We start from the raw sequence: 12,907 nt of genomic DNA on the forward strand, positions 1-12,907 counted from the left end.
ATATGTCCACTTCACGCATTTTTTATAGTCTAGCTGACGTATAAATCGATGAAAGTTACGGGTGTCCTAGGCACTCGCTCGAGTGGAACGACGAGTAGAAACGTAAGTTCGGCACGCTTCTATGCCGAATAAGTTGACCGTAAACTAGGTACGAACACGCAGAGATCTGTCTTGTTCGTCGTTGATTCGTCGACTTGGTTGCGCGCTACGTGAGGGCAAAATATCTGCAAGCGAGCTAACAAGCTTGTATCTCAAGCGAGTAAGTATCTATAACTTTGTAGAAATGTTTTCAAACTCAGCTCTGACTCGCTAGATTGAGACAAAAGATGACACGCTCAATGCTTTCACAGAAGTTGATAAGATCGGCTCCATCGAGCAGGTACGGCAATCTGAAGCTATTATTCCTATTCATTGACGCGCTGTATTTTTTCTGACTTCCAGGCGAAGAAAGTTGATGCAAGACTTGCAGCAGGTGAAGCTCTGCACATTCTCGCTGGTATTCCGCTAGCCATCAAAGACAATATATGCCGTCAGGGCGTTTCAACAACAGCCGGCTCAACCCTATTGAGGAAACACCTCTCGACATATGATGCTGAAGTTGTCTCAGGTTTGAAGGCTCGTGACTGCGTTTTACTTGGGCAGACCAATATGGACGAGTTTGGCATGGGAAATACCACTGAGACGGGGCTCGGTCCACCCACTCGTAATCCTTGGAATGCCTCCCACGTGCCTGGAGGGTCATCTGGCGGGTCCGCAGCCGCTGTTGCTGCGCAAATGTGTGCTGGCGCACTTGGTAGTGACACAGGAGGTTCCATACGCCAACCAGCGTCATTTTGTGGCGTTGTAGGGCTAAAACCGACTTATGGAACAGTATCTAGGCACGGTCTAGTGGCATACTGCTCCAGCTTTGATACAATCGGCCCAATTGGCCCAACCGTTGAAGACGTATCATATTTGTTTCAAGCTATTAAGGGCGATTTGAAGTCCATGAAGTATGATACGAGTCTCAGACGATCAGGAGATAGGAAACCACTTTCCTTTCTGGAAGAATCTCAACTTCCGTCGAGACCTCTACAAGGTAGACGGTTTGCTGTGATAGCCGAAGCACTTGGTCCTGGTGTCAGCACGGAGGTGAGAAGTGCGTTTTTGGAATCGGTCAAGCACATAGAAGGTATCGGTGGAATTGTGGATCTCGTTACAAGTAGAACGTTTCAACGTGGTTTACCTGCTTACTACGTGATCGCCTTATCAGAAGCCAGCAGTAACTTAGCCCGTTTCGACGGCACTCGCTTTGGTTCTGCAAGTTTTACACAGCAGATCCTCGAATCTTACACTGAACTCCGACAAGATACCCTTGGCGAAGAGGTTCGTAGACGCATTCTTATGGGTACATATATGTTGTCTTCTGGTTATAGCGATGAATATTATACCCGAGCGAAATGCGCTCAAAAGCAAGTATGTGATGAACTTGTGGGTTACTTGAGCAACTATGATGCTCTTTTGACACCAGCAACTCCAGATCTAGCGTACATAGTTGGTGAGAAGACGAAGAATCCACTGCAGATGTACGCTGGCGATCTGATGACGGTGAACATTAATCTTTCTGGTTTGCCTGCTATTGTAGTGAGGTCTTGTGAACCTGAGAGCAATCCGTCGCAACGCTTACCCATCGGTATTCAATTCATTGGTAAACATTTTTGTGAGAATGAGCTGCTAGAAATCGCGCATACGTTTGAGACCTCTCAGAACACGCGTAAGAAATTTCCTGAGGATGATATGCTGTCGAATTTGTGATCCAATGCGTCACAACATATCGCTCCTATCGCATAGAGTTGGGGCTAAGTATCACGGTTCCCACAAACACCGACCACACCCAATCATTTTTCCCTTTTTCCACGTCGGGATCTGCCTAAATCCAGCCTTGTTTTGGGGAGTGTGTGAAACGACCATCATGACTCAAGATCTATTTACGTATAATACAGAAAATATACATATGTTTTACTGGGGCGGCATTTCTCCTGTTTTACTTTGTACTAACAGTTAGTACAAATTTCGGCAAGTTTTCGCAACACGCGACATGTGTGCGCGGATAACGCGCCGACGAGGCAGCGAGGACGTGCGTCGCGATGAACAGTTGTAGATACATGCATGTTACATCAGATTCATCCAGTTTCTGTGGCGTACGACGGACATAGCGACGTCCTCACGCAGTTCCTCGCGCTCTGGTACTCCACGCCAAACTCTCAAGAAACCATGTCTAAACCCTATATAAACCCTATATAAACCCTACGTAGGGTTTAGGTGTCTATTTCTCGCGAGTGTTCTACGCGCACAAGCGCTCGACGTGTCACTTTCATCCGTGTTACGGGCTTCGGAAAAGACTGTGAATGCCTTGTGTTGTTCATCGTATCCACTTAACTGTGGTGTCAGCGTGTATTGCACGTGCTGTGCATGTGTTATAAACCCTAACCAGGGTTTGGTTAGGGTTTATCTAGGGTTTAGGCAGGATTCAAGGTGTCTCCTCACGGCTCTGTCAGAGTGAGGTTGTTCTGCCTTCTACATTCGACTGAGCGATTTCTTCTCGTGAGAACGTCAATGATCCGATAGTGTGTGATGGATACTACGTGTGGCGAAGCATGTGCACGTCCTCGCTGCCTCGTTGTCGCGTTATCCGCGCACACATGTCGCGTGTTGCGAAAACTTGCCGAAATTTGTACTAACCTCCGTTCGGAAAGTTTTTAGATGATTCATGACTCGTGAATTCGTGGAGGGGTCTTTTTTTTCGCGTTTTTTTCTTGAGTTACAACTCAGGGCAAATCGAGGGGGTCGCAACTTTTGCAACATAAATTTATCGTGGGAGAGAAGAAGGGAGTGAGGCATGCAGACCTTCGTAGTCCAAAGTGCGCGCCACCGGATCGTTTGCGCAGCATATCCCACCATTTCTCGTCAATGTCGATCCATCCTACTTTTTTGCGACTATCTACGTTCGGGTATCGCAAGTTTTCCGTCCCCGTCCAAGTGTAATCAAGATGCTGCTTTGCCCACTCCAATCTTCTCTGCACGTCTTTTGCGCTCAGGCAAGGTACATAGCGCTCGCACACTTGGCGCCAGCCGGCTTTTTTACAAGATTCAAATACAGTTGTACACGATACGTCCTTACCTGTTCTTTCCGTGAACCGCTTCGTGAGCGATTCCCACGTGACGTAACCTTTGAGCTCTTCTGACAGATTCTCGAGCGTCTTCATGTCATCCTCCGTCAACGCACGCGGGCGCCCGGATCGCGACTTAGTCGCGACCGTTTCCTCTGTCCTCCAACGATTCAGGATGCCGTACCCAGTGGCCCTACTCAACCCCCATTCTCTGCATAGGTCTGTCATCGCAACTTGCCCAGTCTTCGTCGCGAAGTGCGCCGTCTTGGCGAATGCAGCTCGGTCGTCATCGCTCATGTGATGCCTCCCTCGCGCTTTCACGCGGCGCGGAGCCTTGAACGGGCTCAACAGAGGACCGAGAACTGTGCGCGAGGGTGTTCTGTCACGCTTCCGCAGCCTCTCGCTCACCGGTCGCGTGCGCGCGTCGCCGTGAACCTGCAACTTCGTCCGTCGAGGCGCGCGATTCAAACTTGATGGCGTGCGCTCTTCCTCGCCCCCTGGGCGCTCGGTGCCTGGGTTTAGCAGACCACGCGGCCAAAACATGTGAAACTTGGCACGCGAGCTCTCCGTCGCGCCCCGGGTCGATTTGTGTCGTCCGCGCGCGCGCTGGCGCGCGGAGCACGCGCGTTTCGAATTTTTTCTAGGCCTGCTTGGCCTGATACGTACTGATACCGTATTAGCGTATCAACGTAACAGACTTTTCGTATGGGCAAACAGTATGAAAATCGTCGATTCTGATACGTATCAGGAAATTCCCGATACAGGTCACTTTTGAGCTCTCAATATGTGAGGTTGCGCTCTGTGACGCCACAGCGGCGCGACGCCGCGCCCAAACGGCGTGAAAATAGCACAAAGAAGAGACGAACGACGCGCGCGCGGGCGAGGGGGTGCGACCGGGGTTTAGGCGTTGACGGGTTCGCGCGAGTTTGAATCTGAATTCTCACGGCTGAGCACTCGCGCACGTACTTGCGCGCGGTAGTCGTCGACGCTCGATGTCAAGCGTCGACGAAGCGGGCGTCGCGGTGATGAGCGAAGATGGCGAAGCGGAAAACGGCGCGCGCAGCGCGCGCTGCGCGATGATCAGGCGAAATTCGATGATGCATGGAACAAGAGGAAGCGGGTGCTCAAGAAGCTTCCCTTCCTCGAGCGCTTGACAACATCGAAGAGGGAGGAAGAGCCACGTATCAGCCCCGCGAAGCATACATTTGACATCAGAGACGTGTGCGAGGTAGAAGAAAGTGAAGTAGCCGTCGGTGCCGTGGTAGTTGCTGACAGCGATGGTGATGAAGATGGAATCAGAGACGACGAAATCCTCTCGTCAGGTGACGAGCATGTGGACCAGTACGTCAAAGACACAGACGACCGAGTCATGTTACCACTTGTAAACGTTTCGAATCGAACGGAAATGACATGTGTAGGTAACCTCGATGAAAACATGCAGGTACAGGATGATGACTCGCGTCCCGCTCGGGACAAGGCAAAGGCAAATTTTGCACAGAAGGCAGCTCGCAAGGCATTAGAGCGTCAAGAGAAGGACAGACGTAGCAAGAGTAGAAAATTGAATCGATAGATAGAGTAAGCGCGCGAAGTGCGTCGGTTCTCGCGCGGTTCTCGTCGATTCGTCACCTCCGTATCAGCTCGTATCAGCTCGTACCAGCTCGTACCAGCTGGTCAATACTGTTTACCCATACGATTAACACGTTCGGACATTCGGCTGGTACGTACCAGTACGCTGATACGTATCAGGAAATTCCTGATACGCATTTCAAGCAGTCCTAACGCGCGTCACATCGTGACGTCGCGTCGCATGTCGCCCACGGGCGACGAAAACCGCTCGGATGACGACACGTGCCTGTGGTGCGACGCGCGCACGCCGTGCGTGGAACAGGGCTTGTGTTTGGACCCGACGGTGATCGATTTTACATGCGTCGAGTTCGTGGATGGCTTTGAAACGCGCGCCGGAGGCCCGCTCGACGCCTTCAGGAGCGCGGTCGAGACGCTGAACGACGAGCAAAACATCTTGCAGTTACATCCGACGGAGGCGTACTTGATCGAAGGGGCTCTGGTGGCGAGAGACCCGGTGACGCGGCGCTGGCGCCCGGCGCGGGCGGTGGGACGAGACGCCGACGCCGACGAGAAGAGCTCGAGACACTCGGACGATTCAGCGGAGAACGGCCGATTGAGAATGTTAGAGTTATTCGCTTCGATCGGGTGCCCGCCAGAGGCGAAGGAAGCTAGGGAGCGGTTGATCGGGAGGAAGTGCGAGACGGTGCCGCACGGCGACCACGTAGATTTCTTAGTCGGCGAGCGATTGGTGCACTTCGCCGACGCCGAGCACTGCGGCGATGGGTGCTCGGGGAAGGGAATGGTACACGTTGAGGATCATGGATCGGTTCGTGTGCTCAGACGTCGAAGAGGCGGTGGGAAAGGAGGGGATTATAAGCCGTTTCTGTCCACCTCAGCCGAATCGCGTGGTGCCGTGGAGTCAATGGGAGAGACTGCGGCGACCATAGCTGCCAAGTTAGCGCTCGAGGCGCGAGGTGGGAATGAACCGAGCACGCGCACAAGACTGAGCGTGAACGGGATATGCTGTCCGAGTGAGGTGCCGCTGATTCATAAAATTTTAGGTAAACTCGAGGGCGTGCGAGAGGTCAAGGTCATCGTGCCGACGAAAACCGTGCTCGTCGAGCACGCTGCGACCGCGGTGAGTGCGGAGACGATTGTCGATGCATTGAACGCGGCGCGCTTGCAGGCGCACGTGAGCGACACCAAGGGCCCGGGCGAGAGCAACAGTAAAGGCGGTCGCGGTCGCGACGGGATTCGAGGAAACGCGCCGCCGCTCCGAATTTCGCTCGGATGGTTCTTCTTCGTTGTGTCGTTGTTTCACTACATCGGCGGTGATGCCGAACATTTAGAATACGTCGCTCTCGGTTCCGTCGCCGTGGGGCTTCCTGAGATCGCCATGAAGGCTTTCGCCTCTTTTCGAAACGGCGTGGTTGACATCAACACGTTGATGGCTATAGCCATCGTCGGCGCATGCGCGCTCCGTGACTACGGCGAAGCCGCCGCAGTCGTTGCGCTATTCACCTTTTCCGAGTGGCTCGAAGCACGCGCAATGGCGAGAACGTCCCGAGCGATCGGTGCGGTGTTGGCGTTACGTCCAGAAATCGCTCGTCGGCGAGGCGACGCCACGCCCGTTGCCGTCGAAGAAATCGCCGTGAACGACGTGGTCATCGTTAAACCGGGCGAGAAGATACCACTGGACGGTGAAATCATCATGGGCGCGAGTGCGGTGGATGAGAGCGCGCTCACGGGGGAATCTATGCCCATTCAGAAGCGCGTCGGCGATGCCGTGTACGGAGGCACTGTGAATCAGGGTGGCGTATTTGAGGTACGCGTCTCGTGCATCGCCGAAAACTCCGCCGTTTCGCGCCTCATTCGCCTTATCGAAGAAGCACAGGCGTCTAGAAGCTCGAGTGAGGTCGCGATTGAGCGGTTCGCGCGGGTTTACACGCCCTTGGTAATCCTCGCCGCCTCGCTCGTCATGGTGATTCAGTATGCGATGGGCGCTTCTGGCACCGAGCCGGTGTACTTGGCGTGCGTCTTGCTCGTCATCGCGTGTCCGTGCGCTTTGGTCCTGAGCACTCCCGTTGTCGCAGTCAGCGCTCTCACCTTGTGCGCACAGCGAGGTGTTCTGGTGAAGGGTTCGGCGCATCTCGAGCGCCTCGGCCGTGTCGAGCGCATCTTTATGGACAAGACAGGAACGCTCACTAGAGGTAGTTTCGCCCTCACGTCGATTCGTTTGGTGCGAGCTCCTCGAAACGGCGGAGACGCACATCGTCCAGCACTTGGCGTGGGCTCTCTCCTTCGATGGCTGTGCGCTTTAGAATCGCGCTCTTCGCACCCACTCGCCAACACAATTTTGCGCGGTGCTGGAGCGGCTGTTCGTGTCGCCGCTGAGCGGTGTACCGTCGATGATTTCGAGACGATCGATGGACAGGGTGCAAGGGCGACGGTTGATGGAAAGTGTGTCGAGGTCGGAAACGGTGATTTCGCAGCCGAGCGCGACTGGGATGAAAGCGACGTAGAGCTCACGAAGACAGCGAAGCGATGGGAAAAAGAAGGCGGCACCGTCCTCTGGGTTGGTGTCGACGGAATCCTCGCCGGCGTAGTTCGATGCGATGACGTTATTCGCCCCACTGCCGCGAAGGCTGTCGCGGATCTACGTAAAATGGGCGCGACGCCAGAGATGATCACCGGAGACAACCCGGGAGCGGCTGCTTTCGTCCGTGAGCAAGTCGGTTTGGATGCCACTCGCGTTCGAGCGTCGCTCAAGCCTCAGGACAAGCTCACAATAATTGGTGAAGCAATCAAAGAGTTAGAAAATAAAACGTCGAAGCTCGAGATGCGGGTGTTCGGCCGAGGAACGGTCGCGATGGTCGGAGATGGCATCAACGACGCGCCCGCGCTCACCGCTGCGGATGTCGGCGTTGCTATGGGCGTTGCCGGCGCCGCAGCGGCGATGGAAACCGCGGACGTGGCGCTCATGACGAACGATCTTAATCGCGTGGTCGAACTCATCGCCCTCGGGAAAACGTGCGTGAGGAAAATTCGCCAAAACGTCACGTTTTCTGTCACCACGAAGCTCATTGTGCTCGTGCTCTCTATCCTCGGCTACACCGGGTTGTGGCAAGCCATCGCGGTGGACGTCGGTGTTTCGTTGTTGGTTATCCTGAACGGTATGAGTATTTTACGCGACGAAGGCAAAAGTGATGAAGACGGAGAGCTCGCGACGGTTCAATGCGTCGGAGAGCTTGCTCGTCAACAAGAAGAATCCGAGCGCGAGGCCGCGGCGCTCATCGCGATGAACGTTGTGACTACGGATGCGGCTGTCAAGAGACCGGCACCGCTGGCGAAGTTACCGTTCGCGCTTCCACCACCTAAAGTGACGTCGCATCGGCACTGAACACGTCCAGCTGTCGCGAGGCAACTCGAGGTGCGTGTGCCACAAAGTCCTAAAGTTTGCAGACTTTTGTACAGATATTGTAACAACCACATGGAAGAGCTGCTGCCGAATTTATCATCTAAATGCTAATACATCTCGTCGTCCTCACTGCCTTCATTTTCCGTATCATCATCCTCTAACTCGCCCCGCGACGCTCGCTCGACTGCAATCACATTTACGATTCTCAACGCCGAAGTACCCGCGCTATTGCACCACTCAGTTTGTTCCTCTGTGACATAATTCACGACGTCTCGGTAATTCAAGTTCCCGAATAGCACGAGCGATTTCGCCAGCGAGGGAAACTCACGTAGCGCACATACACCTATGAGATGACCACGCATCGATACCCCGACCAAAGAATCCTCCACAGGACACATCGCGCGCTCAAGCGCGGGCTCGTCGCTCAGGAGACGGTGCTCGCCCACATCGAGTCGCCTTCTCACGTCTTCGTCGTCCACGTGCACCCATCGACGGGTGGTCGAGCACCTGATCTCACTTGGCGCGTACTCAGCCTTGTACCGCATCTTTGGACAATCGTGAATGTAGTAACCCATGTAATAGAAGTCGAAACCTCTCGCTCCTCGTCTCTGTTCCTCAAGCACGAAAGCAATCTCCTTGAGCGCGCTCACCTTGCCCAGACTCAGTCGAGCGTAGTCGGGATCCCAGAAGAAATACTTCGAACTCAAACCCTTAGGAAGTATGTCCACGACACCGACGGCGACGAGCTTTCCGCCGATCCTGTACTGCTGATGAAACGCTCCAAATCCCGTGCTCGGCGTCCCGGGCCCCGGCGGCTCGTCGTCGAACGGCGAGTCCACCAAAAAACGTCTATAGGACGCCACGCTCACGTCCTCCGGCGCGTCACCGTGCACCGATGTCTGGTACCTCTCGTACAGCTCGTACTCCTCCCGCACGAAGCTCGACCGCGCCGTCGTGATCTCCAGTCGCTCGTTCGCCGCCGCCGTCCCGGAGCCGTCGTCTTCGTCCTCGCTCGTCCTCGCCGTTGTCCGCGCTATTCGCCGCATCACCTTCCTCTGCGATTTACTCAAAGTAAATTCTACGCAACGCAATCGTATGACGTGCGTGGCGCAGCACGTGGTTCCTATGACGGGTTTGTACACGTACCGCCCGCTGCGTCTCCAACCGTCTTCAATCAAGTCGTTGTACACCGCTGTCGTCAAGCGATGCGCGATCGCGCCGTCGGCCACGGAGGTGTTAGTTGTAGACGCGCAGTATCCACACGTGGAGGCGTGGCGACCGGCGTAGGAGACGGCGTCGGTGATGACATCGCCAGCCGCCATGAGCGCTGCGCGGTGTGACGAAAGGCGCGTGACGAACGGCGCGTGAGACCAACCTGTTTCGTTTACGTTTACGTTTTAAGAATAGCAGTGGTAGATTGCAATCCTAGGTGATAGAATTTGTGGTACATGTTTTGTCCGTGTTGGTTCGACTCGTTAGCGATTACTTACCGCTAACCGAAGTAGCCGCGCTGGGCAAACCGTAGTCGTTGTGCACTCTCCAAATGGTCTCTCCCAACAAGTTGCCGACGCTCAGCACCGTGAGCTGCGGGAAATCGCGCTCGGGGGTGTGCGGAATGGAGTTAGTGACGATGACCTCGGTGAAAGCGGCGTTGGACAGACGCTCGACAGCCGGCGGGGAGAAGACGGCGTGGGTGGCGCACGCGTACACCTCCGTCGCCCCTCGTTCGCGCAAGAGCTGCGCGCCGGCGAGCAGAGTACCGCCCGTGTCGATCATGTCGTCGACAAGAATGGCGACCTTGCCGTCGACGTCACCGATGAGGTTCATCACCTGCGCCTTGTTGTGTCCCGTGCGGCGCTTGTCGATGATGGCCAGAGGCGAATCGTTGAGCTTCTTCGCGAAGGCACGCGCTCGGGGAACACCGCCGACGTCGGGAGAAACGATCACGATTTCATCCGGGTTGAAACTCTTGGACGTGAGGTAATCCAAGAGCACAGCCTCGCCCTGAATGTGATCGACGGGAATGTCGTAATAGCCAATGGTTTGAAGCGAGTGAATGTCCATCAACACCACCCGAGTCGCCCCAGCCTCGGTGAGCAAGTTCGCCACGAGCTTGGCCGCGATCGACTCTCGCCCTTGCGTCCGACGATCGGCTCGAGCGTATCCAAAATACGGAATCACCGTCGTGATGGACCGACACGACGCCCTTCGGCACGCGTCGATCATCACCAGCAGCTCCATCAAGCTATCGTTCGTCGGCGGGCACGTCGGTTGCACGATGAACACATCGCTCCCTCGGATCGATTCCTTAATCTGCACGTAAATCTCTCCATCGGCGAACCGCTTGATCGTGGACTTCCCCAGCTCTATGCCTAAATAATTCGCCACTTCCTCGCTCAGCGTCGCGTGCGCCGTGCCCGAAAACACCTTCAACCGTCGTCGCATCACCGGTTCCGCCGTCTCGCTCTCGTGCGCGTGCGCGTCCATGTCATCCACGGCGGCGAATCGCGAGTTCGCCATGTCCTTGAACACCCCGCTCGTGCTCGACGGGCGCGATTTCGAATCCTTCGCGTGCGCGTTTAAACGCCACGGCCCACGCCGGGTGGGGGTTTCCCCACCATCGCGTCCCGGTCGACGCCCACGCGCGCGCATCCCGACGCCGACGCGCGCCGAGCCGAGCGCCAGGGCGTGGGACGACATCGCGCGCGCGCGATCGCTCGTCGTCGACGCCGCGCCCGCGAGTGCGGCGTCGATCGTCCGCCGCCGTTCGTCGTCGTCGCTAGGGTTCGCGTGTGTCATACTGCGCGTCCGTCGAGCCCGTCACCGATCGGCGTGTGGGGTTTATCACCCATCGCGCGACATCGACGCCCCCGACCGCGGCGCGCGACGACGCGACACCGCGCGCGCGGGCGAACGGCGATGTCGCGCGTCCCGTCGTCGCGCGCGGCGTCCGGGGACGCGCGCGGGGTCGTCCGTGCGCGCGCACGCGATGGACATCGTCGAGGGCGGCGCTCGAGCGGATGGATGACGACGCGCGCGCGCGCGGTGACGATCCCGGGCGACGACGGCGACGCGATCGAGGTGGGCGCGGAGACGACGTTCGAGGCGGTGATCGGGATCGAGACCCACGTGCAGTTGAACTCGAGGACGAAGGCGTTTTGTCGATGCGCGTACGCGTACGGCGCCGAGCCGAACACGCGCGTGTGTCCGACGTGCATGGGACATCCTGGGACGTTGCCGGTGCTGAATAAAGTGGTCGTGCAGAAGGGGATCGCGATCGGGACGGCGCTGAACGCGAAGATACGGCGGTCGAGTAAGTTTGATCGTAAACAGTACTTTTACCCGGATCTGCCAAAGGGGTATCAGATATCGCAGTTCGACGAGCCGCTGTGTTACGATGGGTCGATCGAGGTGGTTTTGCCGGTGGAGGACGGTGGGGGGACGAGACGGGTCGGGATCACGCGGGCCCATCTCGAGGAGGACGCTGGGAAGCTCACGCACGCGAAAGGGGAGGATGGGAAGAGGTACTCGTACGCGGATTATAACCGCGCGGGCGTGGCGCTATTAGAGATCGTCACAGAGCCGGATCTGCGCACGGGGCGCGAGGTCGCGGCGTACGGGGCCGAACTGAGGCGCATCGTGCGATTTTTGGACGCGTGCGACGGTGACATGTCTCGGGGTTCGATGAGAAACGACGTCAACGTGAGCATACGGCCCGTCGGACGCAAGATGTTCGGGACCAAGGTGGAGGTGAAGAACATGAACTCGTTCAACGCCATGGCGCGCGCGATTGATTATGAAATCGAACGCCAGGAGGCGCTCATTCGTGCCGGGAAGGCTGACGAGATCGTTCAAGAGACGCGCACGTGGGATGAGGCGGCGCAGAAGACGGTTGCGATGCGTAAGAAGGAGGGCTTGGCGGACTATAGGTACTTTCCCGAACCCGATCTCCCTCGATTGACGCTCTCGGAGAAATTCATTCAAGATGTGGTGTCCACCATGCCTGAGCTTCCGGCCGCGGTGCGTGCTCGGTACTCCGATCTCGGGCTCCCCCAGGCGGATGTGCAGGTTCTCGTGGAGGACAAGGAGCTCGTCGCCTACTTCGACGCGGCGATGAACTCGCCATCGAAGCCGTCGGCGAAGCAAATCGCCAACTGGCTTACGGGTGATATCATGGCGCACATGAAGAACGCCAAGTTGGACATCAAATCGCTCCCGCTGGGCCCCGAGGCGCTCGGTGAATTTTGCGGACTCATCGACTCGGGCGAAATCAGTGGGAAAATCGGCAAGGACATCCTCCCGGAGCTCTTAGAGACGGGCGGTAGCGCCAAAGCATTGGTGAAAGAACGAGGTCTGTCTCAAATCTCCGACCCTGCCGAGATCGAGGCCTTGATCGACGGGGTCCTCGAAGCCAACGGCTCGCAGCTCGAGCAGTATCGATCCGGAAAGACCAAACTCAAAGGTTTCTTCGTCGGTGCCTGTCTCAAGGCGAGCGGTGGCCGCGCGAATCCAACCCTGGTGGATAAAATATTACAGGCCAAGCTCGACGGCGTCCCGGTACCGCCGTGAGCGCGTGCGTCGACCGAACCTCATCCGACGACGACGTCCTCTCGCGGCGCAACCATCCGCGCGACGTCCGTCGTTCGCCGCGCGATATCCATTCGCCCGACGTCCCCACCTCGCCGCCGTCCCATCTCGCGCGTCGAACCCACGATGTAATTCCCACGCGATCGACATCACGTCGCCATCGCGCGCACCCATCCCTCCCGTCTCC

At 56.7% G+C, this 12,907-nt stretch overlaps 6 protein-coding genes across 6 annotated transcripts; 4 read left to right on the forward strand and 2 right to left on the reverse strand.

The window, feature by feature from the left end:
- Positions 1-48: 48 nt before the first annotated feature.
- OT_ostta02g00900 (Glutamyl-tRNA(Gln) amidotransferase A subunit) lies at positions 49-1,794 on the forward strand (the record flags this gene model as incomplete). Its single annotated transcript, XM_003074796.1, has 4 exons — positions 49-102; positions 149-259; positions 314-379; positions 442-1,794. 4 exons carry the CDS (start codon positions 49-51, stop codon positions 1,792-1,794), a joined length of 1,584 nt encoding a protein of 527 aa, XP_003074844.1.
- Positions 1,795-4,184: 2,390 nt separating this feature from the next.
- Positions 4,185-4,928, forward strand: OT_ostta02g00910 (unnamed product; the record flags this gene model as incomplete). The annotated part of the gene is made up of 3 exons (XM_022984994.1): positions 4,185-4,202; positions 4,234-4,662; positions 4,704-4,928. 3 exons carry the CDS (start codon positions 4,185-4,187, stop codon positions 4,926-4,928), a joined length of 672 nt encoding a protein of 223 aa, XP_022840689.1.
- A 28-nt stretch (positions 4,929-4,956) lies between these two features.
- Positions 4,957-8,115, forward strand: OT_ostta02g00920 (P-type ATPase, phosphorylation site; the record flags this gene model as incomplete). The annotated part of the gene is made up of 1 exon (XM_003074800.1): positions 4,957-8,115. One exon carries the CDS (start codon positions 4,957-4,959, stop codon positions 8,113-8,115), a length of 3,159 nt encoding a protein of 1,052 aa, XP_003074848.1.
- Positions 8,116-8,240: 125 nt separating this feature from the next.
- On the reverse strand, positions 8,241-9,455 carry OT_ostta02g00930 (Arginine-tRNA-protein transferase, C-terminal; the record flags this gene model as incomplete). Its single annotated transcript, XM_003074801.1, has 1 exon — positions 8,241-9,455. One exon carries the CDS (start codon positions 9,453-9,455, stop codon positions 8,241-8,243), a length of 1,215 nt encoding a protein of 404 aa, XP_003074849.1.
- Positions 9,456-9,615: 160 nt separating this feature from the next.
- Positions 9,616-10,833, reverse strand: OT_ostta02g00940 (Ribose-phosphate diphosphokinase; the record flags this gene model as incomplete). Its single annotated transcript, XM_022984995.1, has 1 exon — positions 9,616-10,833. One exon carries the CDS (start codon positions 10,831-10,833, stop codon positions 9,616-9,618), a length of 1,218 nt encoding a protein of 405 aa, XP_022840690.1.
- A 324-nt stretch (positions 10,834-11,157) lies between these two features.
- OT_ostta02g00950 (Aspartyl/Glutamyl-tRNA(Gln) amidotransferase,subunit B/E, catalytic) lies at positions 11,158-12,702 on the forward strand (the record flags this gene model as incomplete). Its single annotated transcript, XM_022984996.1, has 1 exon — positions 11,158-12,702. One exon carries the CDS (start codon positions 11,158-11,160, stop codon positions 12,700-12,702), a length of 1,545 nt encoding a protein of 514 aa, XP_022840691.1.
- Positions 12,703-12,907: the final 205 nt, after the last annotated feature.

This window comes from Ostreococcus tauri (genome assembly GCF_000214015.3).
Source record: "Ostreococcus tauri WGS project CAID00000000 data, contig chromosome 02, whole genome shotgun sequence".
NCBI classification, from domain to species: Eukaryota; Viridiplantae; Chlorophyta; class Mamiellophyceae; order Mamiellales; family Bathycoccaceae; genus Ostreococcus; species Ostreococcus tauri.